The sequence below is a fragment of the Aquarana catesbeiana genome, linkage group LG03 (genome assembly GCF_042186555.1).
Source record: "Aquarana catesbeiana isolate 2022-GZ linkage group LG03, ASM4218655v1, whole genome shotgun sequence".
NCBI lineage: Eukaryota > Metazoa > Chordata > Amphibia > Anura > Ranidae > Aquarana > Aquarana catesbeiana.
The window spans coordinates 311,600,899-311,615,827 of NC_133326.1; the positions used below are offsets into that span (position 1 = coordinate 311,600,899).

General features: G+C 43.5%; 1 protein-coding gene across 2 annotated transcripts in view; it reads left to right on the forward strand.

Annotated features, from left to right (window-relative positions):
- APPL2 (adaptor protein, phosphotyrosine interacting with PH domain and leucine zipper 2) overlaps positions 1–14,929 on the forward strand; it is a 151,111-nt gene that overhangs the window by 57,281 nt on the left and 78,901 nt on the right. For both annotated transcript variants that reach the window (XM_073620281.1, XM_073620282.1), the window contains exon 4: positions 7,081–7,152. In XM_073620281.1, the coding sequence (XP_073476382.1) occupies positions 7,081–7,152 (72 nt within the window). The remainder of the gene's footprint in view (positions 1–7,080; positions 7,153–14,929) is intronic.

Sequence of the window (14,929 nt, forward strand, 5' to 3'; positions counted from 1 at the left end):
TCTTGTTCCAGGCAGACAGGATACTGTTTTGCAGCAGTCTCGAATGAAACTGAGCATAGGGAACCGCTTCGAATGAAGCCACCATCTTTTCCAACAACCTCATACAAAGGCAAATAGAAGGACCTTTCTTTGCCCTGACTACCTGAACCAGCTCCTTTTTATGGCGCTGATTTTTGCCTGGTGTAAAAACACCCTCTTCTGGGTTGTATCTATAACCAGACCCAAGTACTCTAGTCTTCTTACAGGCTTTAAAGAAGACTTCTCTGGGTTGAGGACCCAACCTAGGTATTCCAGGTAGTTGACCGTGGTGACCAAGCTTTGGTCTAAGCGGGCTACCGACCCGTCTATTAAGAGCAGGTCATCTAGTAAGCTATAATCGTTATACCCTGGGCCCTTAATCTGGCCAGAGGAGGGGCCAAGACCTTTGTAAACACCCGAGGTGCAGTAGCTAGACCGAAAGGCAGAGCTACAAACTGAAAATGAAGTTTTTCTACTTCGAAACACATATTTCTGATGAGCGGGGAAAATAGGATTGATGCCAGAAGTTCTCCTCCTTGAACGATGGAGACTACTGATCGTATTGATTCCATGCGGAAAGATCGAAATTTTTAGGAACCAGTTTAGATCTTTAAGACCTAGAATGGGTCTGACATCTCCATTTGGTTTTGGCACAGTGAAAAGGTTTGAAAAAAACCTCAACCTCTGCTCTTCCCTGGGAACCACCATGGTCGCTTTTTGCGACAAAAGTCGGTATAATGCTTGAAGGAGAGACTTCTTTTTTTCTGGGTCTTTGAGAACATTTGATCTGAGGAAATGGAATTCTCAGAACTCTAGTTTGTAACCTAGAGTTATTGTGGAGACCACCCATCTGTCCCGAAAATCCTCCTGCCAGACCTTTAAGAACTGTAGCAGTCTCCCCCCCCCCCACTCGAATGAGCGGGGGCGCCCCTTCATAAAGAGGCTTTAGCGTTCTGTCTTGTAGGTTTCCTTCCCCAGGACTTCATTTGTCCCTGGGGTTGACTCTGAATTTTTTACCTCTTGAACCTGACGGTGGAGGCCATCGCGACTGCCTGGAGGCTGATGCCCCTGGCACTGGAGAAAGAGCCCGTTTTAAATGAGGGACGTTTACTCCTTTTCTTAACTGGCAAAAGGATACTTTTCCCACTTGAAATCTTTTGGATATAATTGTCCAAATCATCCCCAAATAGCCTCACACCGCAGAAAGGAAAACCAGCCAAGAGCTTTTTGCATGGCGCTTTGGCTGACCAATTTTTCAACCATAAAATTCTACGCATATGCCCCAACCCAAGTGTAAGGTGAGAGGTCTGAAGGATAGAATCTCTGATTGCGTCAATTGCAAAACACAAAGCCGCTGGTAACTCGGCTAACTCCTGGGCCTGCTGTTCAGGGAAAACCTTGAGTACCTGTTTCAAGTGGTCTTTCAAGGATTGACACACCCCAATTGCTGCCACTGCAGGTTGAGCTACTGAATCTGCCAAGGACAAAATGTTTTTTAACAGGAATTCCAACTTTTAATCAGTTGAATCCCTAAGCATTTGAGCGTTGTTAACAGGACAAGTCAAACTTTTATTTACAGAGGATATAGCAGCATCAATTTCTGGTATACCCCACATCTTTGTAAACTTTTCCTCCATAAGATAAAGTGTTGAAAACTTTTTAGGAGGGAAAAAATGCTTATCTGGGTGATCCCACTCAGAATATATAAGCTTTTCCAGCAATGAATGAACAGGAAAAGCATGCACATCTTGAGGAGGCTTCAGTGAACCCAAACAAGAAGTGGGCTTTTCAACCGACTCAGTTACGGGTAACTTAAATGTGGATACAATTCGCGAGGAGACCTCTACTGTTCAGATACCCTCCACGCTTTACACCTCACGTCCACAGGTACAATCATTACTTCCCTCTTTCAACCCCACCACTATAGACGAGGTTGCTAAACTACTTGCTAACGTCCATCTTACCACCTGCCCTCTGGATTCTGTTCCCTCGCAAATGCTACATTCACCCTCTGGCTCTATTCTACACTCTCTAACCCACATCTCTGTCTATCTTCTGGCATCTTCCCCAATTCTCTAAAACATGCACTTGTCAGCCCTATGCTTAAAAAGCCATCACTGGACCCATCCATTCTTAACAGCCTACGCCCCATCTCCTTGCTCCCCTTTTTATCCAAACTCCTTGAACATCTGGTCTACAATCGACTGAGCGACCACCTTGTTGTTAATGGCCTTCTCGATCCCCTTCAGTCTGGATTTACTCCCCAACACTCCACAGAAACTGCTCTCCTAAAACTATTGATCTACTAACGACCAAAACCAATCGACACTACTCTGTACTCCTACTCTTGGACCTCTCTGCTACCTTTGATACGGTTGACCACCCCCTCCTCCTCAAAAAACGCCATGCCTTTGGTCTCCGTGACTGTACTCTTCGCTGGTTCCTACTTATTCAACCGCACCTTTGGCATAACTTACAATTCTACACCCCCTCTCCTCTTCCCTTCTCTGTTGGGGTCCCCCAAGGTTCTGTTCTTGGACCTCTCCTATTTTCATCCTACACCTTCTCCCTGGGTCAGCTGATGACCTCCCATGGCTTCCAATACCACCTCTACGCTGACGATGCCCAAATCTATTTCTCTACCCCTCGGCTCACTCCCTCCGTCTCCTCACGTATCACTAATTTACTAACAGGTTGTCAGAAACCATGAAATCAGACTGAGACAGAAGTACAGTTAAATCACACTTGTTTAATAATAATAATAAGTAAAAAGAACAAACGTAGTCAAAACATAGCCAAAGTTCAGTAACCGGAACGGATAGTCAGCCAAGCCAAAAGTCAGGGATCAATGTAGTGGAACAGCAAGCAGGATCTGGAGCCAGAAGGGATGTCAGCAAAGCCAGTCTTTAAACAGGAACACAGGAGATGGTTTCTAGTGATGTGACCAAGGCAAAGGCAGAGCTCCTCAGGACTGGACAGCTTAAGTAGGCAGGACTGACGAGCAGGATCATCAACAGCTGAGTAACTGTGGAGAGAGATGGGAGCTGGCAATTAGCCGACAGCTGAGCGGCCAGCTCAGAGAAGGAAGGGCTGAGCCCAGCCCTGACAGTACCCCCTCCTCATCGACCCCTCCCCCTCGGAGGACCACCGGGTTTGAGGGGAAAAAGTCTATGGAAATCATGGAGGAGGAAAGGGGCATGTACGTCCGAGGATGAGACCCAAGAGCGTTTCTCCGGGCCATACCCTTTCCAATGCACCAGGTACTGTATGCACCCACGGAACCTATGGGAGTCAACAATAGACTGTACTTCATACTCCTCATGGTTCTCAACATGTATAGGGTGAGGACGTGGCACCAAGGTGGTAAAGCAGTTGGCATGGGTGGGACTGCAAATCTCGGAGACAAACGTACAGGAGTCTTCCGCAAGCGCTCCTTAAAAGAGAGTCTTTCTCTGAGTCTGGAGTCAAAGAGGATGGCAAACGTGATCAACTTCTCCAGCTCAGTGGATATATCTTGGGTTGCTATCTCATCCCTGATGGTATCCCAGAGACCATGAGAAAAAGCAGCCACGAGGGCCTCATTGTCCCACGCAACCTCTGCTGCCAGAGTACGGAATTCAGTGGCGTAGTCAGCAACAGTTCTCGTACTCTGTTTGATTGACATGAGGCACTTGGCAGCAGAAGCACGGAGCGTGTGGGAATGTCAAATAAAGGAAGCCACAAACTCAGGGTTTTTGCGTCTCCCATAGAGGGTTTGCCTAGGCCAAGGCTCTCTCAGAAAGCAAAGATATCACAAAACATACTTTGCTTCTGTCTGTGGGAAATGCCTGGGGCAGCATCTCAAAGTATATCTCAACCTGGTTGAGAAACCCTCTGCATTGGACTGGATCGCCCCCAAATCACAGGGGAAGCAGGACGGAACCAGACATACAGTGGCTTGCGAAAGTATTCGGCCCCCTTGAACTTTTCAACCTTTTGCCACATTTCAGGCTTCAAACATAAAGATATAAAATTTTTATTTTTTGTGAAGAATCACCAACAAGTGGGACACAATTGTGAAGTGGAACGAAATCTTTTGGATTTTTGAAACTTTTTTAACTAATAAAAAAATGAAAAGTGGGGCGTGCAAAATTATTCGGCCCCCTTGCGTTAATACTTCGTAGAGCCACCTTTTGCTGCGATCACAGCTGCAAGTCGCTTGGGGTATGTCTCTATCAGTTTTGCACATCGAGAGACTGAAATTCTTGCCCATTCTTCCTTGCAAAACAGCTCGAGCTCAGTGAGGTTGGATGGAGAGCGTTTGTGAACAGCAGTTTTCAGCTCTTTCCACAGATTCTCGATTGGATTCAGGTCTGGACTTTGACTTGGCCATTCTAACACCTGGATACGTTTATTTGTGGACCATTCCTTTGTAGATTTTGCTGTATGTTTGGGATCATTGTCTTGTTGGAAGATAAATCTCCGTTCCAGTTTCGGGTCTTTTGCAGACTCCAACAGGTTTTCATCCAGAATGGTCCTGTATTTGGCTGCATCCATCTTCCCCTCAATTTTAACCATCTTCCCTGTCCCTGCTGAAGAAAAGCAGGCCCAAACCATGATGCTGCCACCACCATGTTTGACAGTGGGGATGGTGTGTTGAGTGTGATGAGCTGTGTTGCTTTTACGCCAAACATATTGTTTTGCATTGTGGCCAAAAAGTTCGATTTTGGTTTCATCGGACCAGAGCACCTTCTTCCACATGTTTGGTGTGTCTCCCAGGTGGCTTGTGTCAAACTTTAGACCAGACTTTTTATGGATATCTTTGAGAAATGGCTTTCTTCTTGCCACTCTTCCATAAAGGCCAGATTTGTGCAGTGTACGACTGATTGTTGTCCTATGGACAGACTCTCCCACCTCAGCTGTAGTTCTCTGCAGTTCATCCAGAGTGATCATGGGCCTCTTGGCTGCATCTCTGATCAGTCTTCTCCTTGTCTGAGCTGAAAGTTTAGAGGGACAGCCAGGTCTTGGTAGATTTGCAGTGGTCTGATACTCCTTCCATTTCAAAATGATCGCTTGCACAGTGCTCCTTGGGATGTTTAAAGCTTGGGAAATCTTTTTGTATCCAAATCCGGCTTTAAACTTCTCCACAACAGTATTACAGACCTGCCTGGTGTGTTCCTTGGTCTTCATGATGCTCTCTGCGCTTTCAACATTACCCTGAGACTATCACAGAGCAGGTGCATTTATACAGAGACTTGATTACACACAGGTGGATTCTATTTATCACCATCAGTCATTTAGGACAACATTGGATCATTCAGAGATCCTCGTTGAACTCCTGGAGTGAGTTTGCTGCACTGAAAGTAAAGGGGCCGAATAATTTTGCACGCACCACTTTTCAGTTTTTTAATTGCTAAAAAAGTTTAAAATATCCAATAGATTTCGTTCCACTTCACAATTGTGTCCCACTTGTTGGTGATTCTTCACAAAAAATTAAAATTTTATATCTTTATGTTTGAAGCCTGAAATGTGGCAAAAGTTTGAAAAGTTCAAGGGGGCCGAATACTTTCGCAAGCCACTGTACCTCTAATAGAGGTAATACTTGAGGCGGGTGCCTCCACAGAGACTGGGACAGCAGCAGGGTCGGCCTGCAACATAGGTTGTATCGGGGGGGGGCACAGTGGGAGATTCCAGGTGAGCCGTGAGACTCAGGAGCATTTGTAACACCATGGCGAACTGATCCATGCGGTGATCCAGTTCATCCAATCTGGAAAAAAATATTACCAACAAGTGGATTGACTGCATCTTCTGAATTCATGGCCTTCGCCTACTGTCAGAAACCATAAAATCAGACCAAGACAGAAGTACAGTTAAGGGAGTAAAAAAAGAAAAAGGAATACTAGAACAGTAGACCTGGGTCGGACTTTGGAGGCATAGGAAACAACAAAGAGGTATGGAGAATAACAATATTTATTGAAAAGTACATAACCTATATTGAACATGCGACTTGAGTCAAGGAGAAACAATAGATCCACAACAAGCCTGTTAGTCATTCAGCACCATGTTTCCATGAAACATTAAAGATAGCACCGCATATAGATTGGATCGGAAAATATAGTCAGCTGAGTCAAAATACAGAGCCTCAAAAAAAAAAATTAAATTTTTCTTTTTTTTTTAATTGTTCAGGCTGTGATTGCTTGGTGGATATACCAGTTGAAAAGAGACCCACTGTTTAGATGATATTAGATTGGTCCTCAATAGCAGCGACAAGGTGGTGAATCCAATCTAATATCATCTAAACAGTGAGTCTCTTTTCAACTGGTATATCCAGAAAGCAATCACAGCCAGAACAATTAAAAAAAAAAGAAAATTTAAATTTTTTTTTTTTTTTTTTTTTGAATGCTGCTGCCAGACTCATCCACCTTACCAATCACTCTGTGTCTGCTACTCCTCTCTGCCTATCCCTCCACTGGCTTCCGCTCACCCAGTGAATTAAATTCAAAATGCTGACAACTTTTTACAAAGCCATCCACAACTTAGCCCCCAGCTATATTACTAGCCTAGTCTCTAAATACCAACCTATTCGTTCTCTTCGTTCCTCTCAAGACCTCCTGCTCTCTAGCTCCCTCGTCACCTCCTCCCATGCTCGCCTCCAGGACTTCTCCAGGGCCTCTCCAATCCTATGGAAAGCCTTACCCCTATCTGTCCGATTATCTCCTACTCTTTTAGTTTTTAGACGATCCCTGAAAGACCCTTCTCTTCAGAGAAGCCTATTCTACACAAACCTAACAACTGTATTAAAATTTTCTCCATCACCTCACCCCCTACAGCTATTACCTTTTTGTTCCACTTGACCCTCCCTTCTAGATTGTAAGCTCTAACGAGCAGGACCCTCTGATTCCTCCTGTATTGATTTGTATTGTAACTGTGCTGTCTTGCCCCTATGTTATAAAGCGCTGCGTAAACTGTTGGTGCTATATAAATCCTGAATAATAATAATAATAATAACATATGCTGTTTATTTTCTATCTTTTGCACCAGCTGGTCATTGTAACCTCATTTGTTTCCATGATTTGTTTCCAGAATTTTGCTCTGGGAAAAGGAGATGAAGAAGTCATATCAACGTTACAATACTTTGCAAATGTAGTAGATGAGGTTAGTTTATCTCCGTTTTTCTGTTTCCTATTTAAAATGTTTATGCAAAGTGAAATTTCCTTTTTGCATCTCTATGCATATTAGAAACACTTGGCTTAGCAAATGTTTGAAAGTAATTGCAACTCTATTTTACCTATGAAAGCCTCTTGTAGAGGTCAAGCCATTGACTGAGGATCTTTTTATACAGTGGTCCTTTTTGTCATTTTAGGTCAAGACCCTGCTAAGAGCAATTGGGTGTACTAATCAATAGTAATCAACTAGAGATCAGTTTTTAGATAATCAGCGTACAGCTACTAATTATGTCTGTTTTCTGATTGGCTACTGTATGTTACTGGACAGCACTGACAATTTTTGAAAATGCTATCTGCCTGACTATTGCTGGACCTTTTTGGGTTACTGACCTGGAACAAGCATGCGAGAAACAAAAAGTAAAGTCAGATCTCCTGATCTACATCCTGAACGTACAGCGTGATAGTTTTGTCATGTCGCCTTTCATGTTTTCGTAGTACAAGGTTATTTAAGGCTTCATGCTCACAGCCTAATAACATTCCTGATCATAAATGCAGGAACTTGCTGACAGACCCTGTGTAAAAACACAAGTATGCTTCATAATGTGCATGTATTTAAAGCATACAGGAGCGAAAGCATGCATTTGCATTTTATACACAGAAAATTTGCCTTTTGTTTTTTCTTTGAGTTGAGATTAAAATTATGCGCATGTGCATTTACATGTGTTTACGCATGTATACGTGTAAATTACTGACCCCATACATTTATTTTTCAATTTGGATTTTACAGATCTGAACGCAGGGCAATTTTACAGATTTTTATCCACCATGTGCACGGGCCCATATAAAACCATAGAAAAAAAAGTTGTACTGATGAAAACACAATGTAATTTATGGCTGTGTGCATGAGCCGTCAAAGTCAAGGATGTTTTTACTATTTTGTGAGCCATATTCTTATTTCCTGGTATCATATTAACCACTTGCCGCCCGCCATATAGCAAAATGATGGTAGCAAAGTGGTTTCAATATCCTGACCGGACGTCATATGTCGACACACCGATCTAGGTATAGAGTCTCTAACAGAGACTCTTTACCATGTGATCAGTCGTAGCCAATCACGGCTGATCACAGTGTAAACAGGAAGAGCCGTTGATCGGCTTTTCCTCACTCGCATCTGTCAGACGCGAGTAGAGGAGAGCCGATCAGCTGCTCCTCTGACAGGAGGGGGCCTGTGCTGATCGATTATCAGCACAGCCCCCCTAGGAGGCCCACACTGGACCACCAGGGATGCCACAAGGACCACCAGGTATGCCACCGTAGACCACAATGGATGCAAATCAGTGCCCACAATGGGCATCACTGACAGGCATTATTGTTTGGCACTGATTGGCATTCATCAGTACCATACATTACAGTACATCAGTGCCACCTATCAGTGCCTATCCATGCCCACCCGTGCCACCTATAAGTGCCCATCAGTGCCACCTATGTGTACCCATCAGTGCTGCATATCAGTGCCACCTATCAGTGCTCCATCAGTGCCGCATGTTAGTGTCCATCATCAGTGCCCATCAATGCCACCTCATCAGTGCCCATCAATGCCACCTCATCAGTGCCACTTCATTAGTGCAACCTCATCTGTGCCCATCAGTGCCGCCTTATCAGTGCCCATCAGTGAAGGAGAAAACATACTTATTTACAGAGTTTTGTAACTCAAACAATAAAAAAAATTTCTTTTCAAAATTTTCGGTTTTATTTGTTTAGCAGAAAATAAAAATCTCAGAGGTGATCAAATACCACCAAAAGAAAGCTCTATTTGTGGGAACAAAATTATAAAAATTTAGTTTGGGTACAGTGTAGCATGACCGCGCAATTGTCATTCAAAGTGCAACAGCGCTGAAAGCTGAAAATTGGTCTGGGCGGGAAGATGTATAATTGCCCTGTATTGAAGTGGTTAAACCATATAAGCATAATTACTGCAACAAACTCTGCCAGGCTTTGCTGTTAAAGTGTATGTCAAGGCAAAGTAAATGAATAAAAATAGGCAGTGCATCCCTTCAATATTCACATTTTCCTGCATTTTTTTAGTACAGAAAACTGTCTGCCAGAAATTCATTCAGCCCCTTTGATGTGCTGAAAACACCCAGCATTTTTATGGGCTGCGTAGCAACAGTCCTGCCCAGTTTTCTTTTGCTGAACTACTCAGTCAATCACACTTTTTTTTTTTTTTTTTTATTTCCAAAGCATAGGCACCAATTGATTTGTAGTCCCAAGATGAGAACAGGGGAGGGCCTAATAGGCTCTTTGAGACCGTACACAAAATGTGCGGAGGACACTTGACAGCTCTGAATTTCTGACATGATTATTAGTTTTTGTATTTTTTTTTTTGTCACTTATAAAACAGAAATAAAATGCATTCAATGGTATATTTAACAGTCCAAAATGGAGCAAAAAATAGAAGTTCATTGTTCGGGTTTGCATACACTTTAGGCCTCATGCACATGAGACGCTGTTAAACTCGTGTTCAGAGGCAGTTTGACACTTTTTTCAACTGCCCCTGAACCCATTCAGTGTTATCCTATGTGTCCATGTACACAGTCTCGTTTTTTGGTGTTTTTAGGCAGTTGTGTTTAACCTCGTTTTTCCAGAAGCAAAATAATGGGTTCAGAAGCAAAAGTTTTCCACGTTGCAGACGCCAAACGCCAGTACCGCGTTTAGCCGCGTTTGCGTTTATAAGTGTTTTTTACAACCCAAATTTGGGGCCCCATATCTCGGGGCCACTTAATGCTAGGAACCCCAAATTTGAAGTGCTAACACAGTTTTGAATATGTGCTAGTTCCACTGTGTTTGCATACCAAATGTGGGGTTCCTAGCACCAAGTGGCCCCGAGATATGGGGCCCCAAAGTCGGGTCGCAAAATGTCATTCTCTGCTCTGCAGACGCTTCTAGACGCAAATGCGGCTAAATGCGGCATGCAAACTCGGCAAAGCGGGCGTTTCTAAACGCCGGTTTCAGCTTTTAAAAACCTGTGTTCAGCAGAGTTTGCACCAGCATCTCATGTGCATGAGGCCTTAAGAACTGAAGTAAAAGGTGAGAGAAGCACATTTAGGATATGTTTGTAAAGTAAATTATATTCTTTTATACCGACATGTTCATTGTTGTTGAATACATAAATCCTAGCTTGAGACAATTTGTTTAATTTCTTACCACAGTCATACATGCTCACTAGGGCCAATATGGATGTCTGCCAATAAACCTTCCGGCGTGTTTGCAATTTGGGAGGGAACCCATACAAACACTGGCAGAAAATACAGACTCCATGCAAAGGGTGTTATTGGTGGGAATAGAATCCTGGGCCCAAACTCTGAAAAACTTACAACTAATCTCTAAGGGCTAAATTCACTAAGTGATATCCATTGTAAGTTTACTTTTACAATTACTATTTTCTGCAAACATTTGCTATAGCTTGCTGAATTTAGCTTTTAAGTTCTTCGGTAAAGAAACAATTAGTGATGTGTTTTCTGACTGGAGATTTGAAAAATGCATATTATTGTGTCCATTAAAATATATTTAAACCCTCACCTAGTAAAACACTCATTTGGTTTAAAATAGAAATTAAAGTGTGTGTGTGGATAGATAGATAGATATAATTATATCTATAGATATAATTTTTAGACATAGATATAATTTTTAGATATAGATAGAGATTTTTTAATATATAGATATCTATCTCAAAATTTCAAGTCCTGAGCTACTAGCCAGGGCTTAAAAGTTACTTTCCCCACCCCTAAACACGCCCTTGTAAATTGTAAATGTGTTATGCAGAATTAAGTTACAAAAATAACCCCCTAACCCCCCCTTTACATCACAGTCCACAAACTTGTCCCTTACATCAGAGTCTGCAGCATTCCCCCTAACACTATGGTCTGCAGCGTTTCCCTTTACATCAGAGTCTGCACTCTGCAGTACTGCACTTTACATCAACGTTTCCCTTACATCAGAGTCTGCAGCATTCCCCCTAACACTATGGTCTGCAGCGTTTCCCTTTACATCAGAGTCTGCACTCTGCAGTACTGCACTTTACATCAACGTTTCCCTTTGTGTTAGGGTCTGCAGAGTTCCTCTTATGCCTGAATACTTTTCAGTCTGTGTGTGTGTGTGTGTGTGTGTGTGTGTGTGTGTGTGTGTGTATGTGCCAACTGGCTCTACCATGGCATATCTACATGGCACTGGCAGGGTAGGAGACTGTCCAGAGAAGGACTGAAGATCCACTTTCAAGGAGATTGTACAGTGTACGGCCATATTACAGGAGATTGTACAATCTGGGTGGACAGCGTTTGGCCATCTGCAATCAGATTGGACAGCGTTTGGCCATCTGCAATCAGATTGGACAGCGTTTGGCCATCTGCAATCAGATTGGACAGCGTAGGACCGCTTGCAATCAGATTGGATAGCGTAGGACCGCTTGCAATCAGATTGGATAGCGTAGGACCATTTGCAATCATATTGGATAGCGTAGGACCATTTGCAATCATATTGGATAGCGTAGGACCATTTGCAATCATATTGGATAGCGTAGGACCATTTGCAATCCGATTGGACAGTGTTTGGCCATCTGCTCTATCTCCTGTCAGCATACAGCCTGGTATTGGTCTGCAGATGTGGAACTACAACTCCCAGCTCTCTACAGGCAGGTAGGGGGTAGATGCACAGCTCCTGCAGACACTCTGATTAGACATTATTGGTGCTCCCTCTCCCTGGCCAGTCTTACCCTCTGGTGGAGAGGACAGCTGTACCACATCCCCCCCGGTTTCCAGTCTCGGCTCTCTGCTCTCCGCCTCCCCTGTACTTGCCCTCCTTCGGGCACACCGATGAGGGCTCTGAGGCGGCAGCCGGGGGTCATGTGATACCTCTACATTCGGGCTGCCGTGTCCCCGGACCGGCCCGGTTGCCGCTGCTGTAGCATGTAGTTCATAAAAAGCGCCGCCACAGTCACGTCACCAACCAGCCTGGCTGCCCGCCCCCTGTCTGAGCCCGGGCTGGCCTCGGAACTACGACCGCGCAGTTCCAAAGCCTGTCCGCGGCCATATTTTTTACAGGCAGCAGCCGTCCACATCAAATGATTGGCAACATTGCTCTATGCTCGCCCTCAACTTATTTGCACTCACCAAATGCGAACAGTCGAGTGGAAATTATGAGGGCTGTGTATGTGTGTAATTTCATTATATTCTACTTTTTTTTTTTTTTTTTTTGATCACATATCTTCTGATATGGCTGTGTATGGCCTCAGCCAGCATCAGCCGGGGCTTGGTCACAGAGGAACGAAGCATGTCAGGGGGCGTGGCTGGGGCAGCGCTGGCTTAGGCCATACACACCCATATCCACATCTGAAGCACTGGGTCGCTTTTGAGCAGCGTCTTATCCCACATATGTCCATGCTTTTGAATTAGTGCCTGACACCTGCTCCCACTTTCTGAATACCAGTAGGGACACTTGTTATCTTCCAGCTTTGAGCGGCGCTCCAAGTCTACATGCGATCATATAGAAGGAATGTGTTTTTTGGGGGTATTTTGTTTGTTTTTTTTCTTCATCCAGCCACTGGTCTACCTGTCTATAGACAGCTTTATTATTGGTCTCCCTCACTCCTGGGTTAAAGGGGCCCTGCTCACTACTTTTAAAAAATGTCAGGTTGAAGCACATCATGTATTTTAAATTCTTTCTTGCAGCATTTTTCCATAAACTAGGTTTTGTATTGACTTGCAGTGTGACTCTGAACTTGATAGCAAATTTGACTACTTTAGGAATAGTAAATTTCCTAAAACACTTCAGCTCTTCTAGTTACTGTGTTGGCCAAGCTCCCCCACTTTTTCCCTTCACCTTCCTACCTAAAGGTTTTATGTATCAGCTAAGGGAGGAGGGAAGGGAAAGACTATAGGGTGTCACTTGAGTGATAGCTGTAAGTCTGCTGGGGCTGCTGACATTGCATCCAAGACGATGGCATCCAGTAGCAGTATCAGGGTTTTTGGATGTCTGCACAAGGGAGGCTTTTACAGGTAAATAATATGTAAAAAATATGATTAATTCACATAATCCTATATATGGGAAGTTTGTCGTTGAAACTAAAGGTCTAGGTTCTTCAGGTTCTCTTTAAACTTTTCTTTTAATTCACTTATTTAAATACCTACTATATATGAAGTACACATATAGGTGTGTACATGATTTCAAATGCCTGCCCTTCTTACATAGGCTTAGAGTTTATCTTGTGTAAGGTTTTATGTAATAGGCAGGGAAGACAAGGTATAAACTAAAAAAACGATTTAACAGCATGTTTGGTGGTAAATGTAAAATTGCAGTTTACACCTCCACCACCAGATACTAGTTGGATATCTCAGCCTTTAAAAGAAATCAATGACTAAACGAATGACACATTTCTGTTTGTATTCTGCCAATTACAGTGCCTTGCAAAAGTATTCACCCCCCCCTTGGCATTTTTCGTTTTTGTTGCCTCACAACCTGCAATTAACATGGATTGTTTGAGGATTTGCAAAATTTAATTTACAGAACATGCCCACAACTTTGAAGATGTGTGGTTTTTTTTTTTTTTTTTTATTGTGAAGCAAACAACAAATAGGACAAAATTACAGAAAAGGTCAATGTGCTTAACTATTCAGCCCCCCTAAAGTCAATACTTTGTAGAGCCACCTTTTGCGGCTTCCACAGCTCCAAGTCGCTTTGGATAAGGCTCTATGAGCTTCCCACATCTTACCATTGGGATTTTTGCCCATTCCTCCTTGCAAAACTGCTCCAGTTCCTTCAAGTTGGATGGTTTGTGCATGTGAATAGCAATCTTTAGGTCTGACCACAGATTTTCTATTGGATTGAGGTCTGGGCTTTGACTAGGCCATTCCAACACATTTACATGTTTCCCCTTAAACCACTCAAGTGTTGCTTTAGCAGTGTGTTTGGGGTCATTGTCCTGCTGGAAGGTGAATCTCTGTCCTAGCTTCAAATCACACACAGAGGGGTACAGATTTTGCCCAAGAATATCCCTGTATTTAGCACCATCCATCTTTCCCTCAACTCTGATCAGTTTCCCAGTCCCGACTGCTGAAAAACATCCCCACAGCATGATGCTGCCACCACCATGTTTCACTGTGGGGATGGTGTTTTTTGGGTGATGTGATGTGTTGTGTTGGGTTTGCGCCAGACATAGCGTTTTTCTTTGATGGCCAAAAAGTTCAGTTTTAGTCTCATCAGACTAGAGCACATTCCTCCATTTTGTTTTTTGCTGAAAGCAATGGCATTTCTTCTCTGCCATAAAGCCCAAACTCTATGGTGCGTACGGCTTATTGTCGTCCTATGTACAGAAACTCCAGTCTCTGCTGTGGAACTCTGCAGCTCCTCCAGGGTTACCTTAGATCTCTGTGCTGCCTCTCTGATTCATGCCCTCCTTGCCTGGTCCATGAGTTTTGGTGTGCTGCCGTCTCTTCGCAGGTTTGCTGTTGTGCCATGTTCTTTCCATTTGGTTATGATAGATTTGATGGTGCTCCTAAGAATCATCAAAGATTTGGATATTTTTTATAACCTAACTCTGACTTCTCGTACTTCTCAACAACATTGTCCCTTACTTGTTTGGAGAGTTCCTTGGTCTTCATGGCAGTGTTTGGTTAGTGGTGCCTCCTGCTTAGGTGTTGCAGCCTCTGGGGCCGTTCAAAAAGGTGTGTATATGTAATGACAGATCATGTGACACTTAGATTGCCCACAGGTGG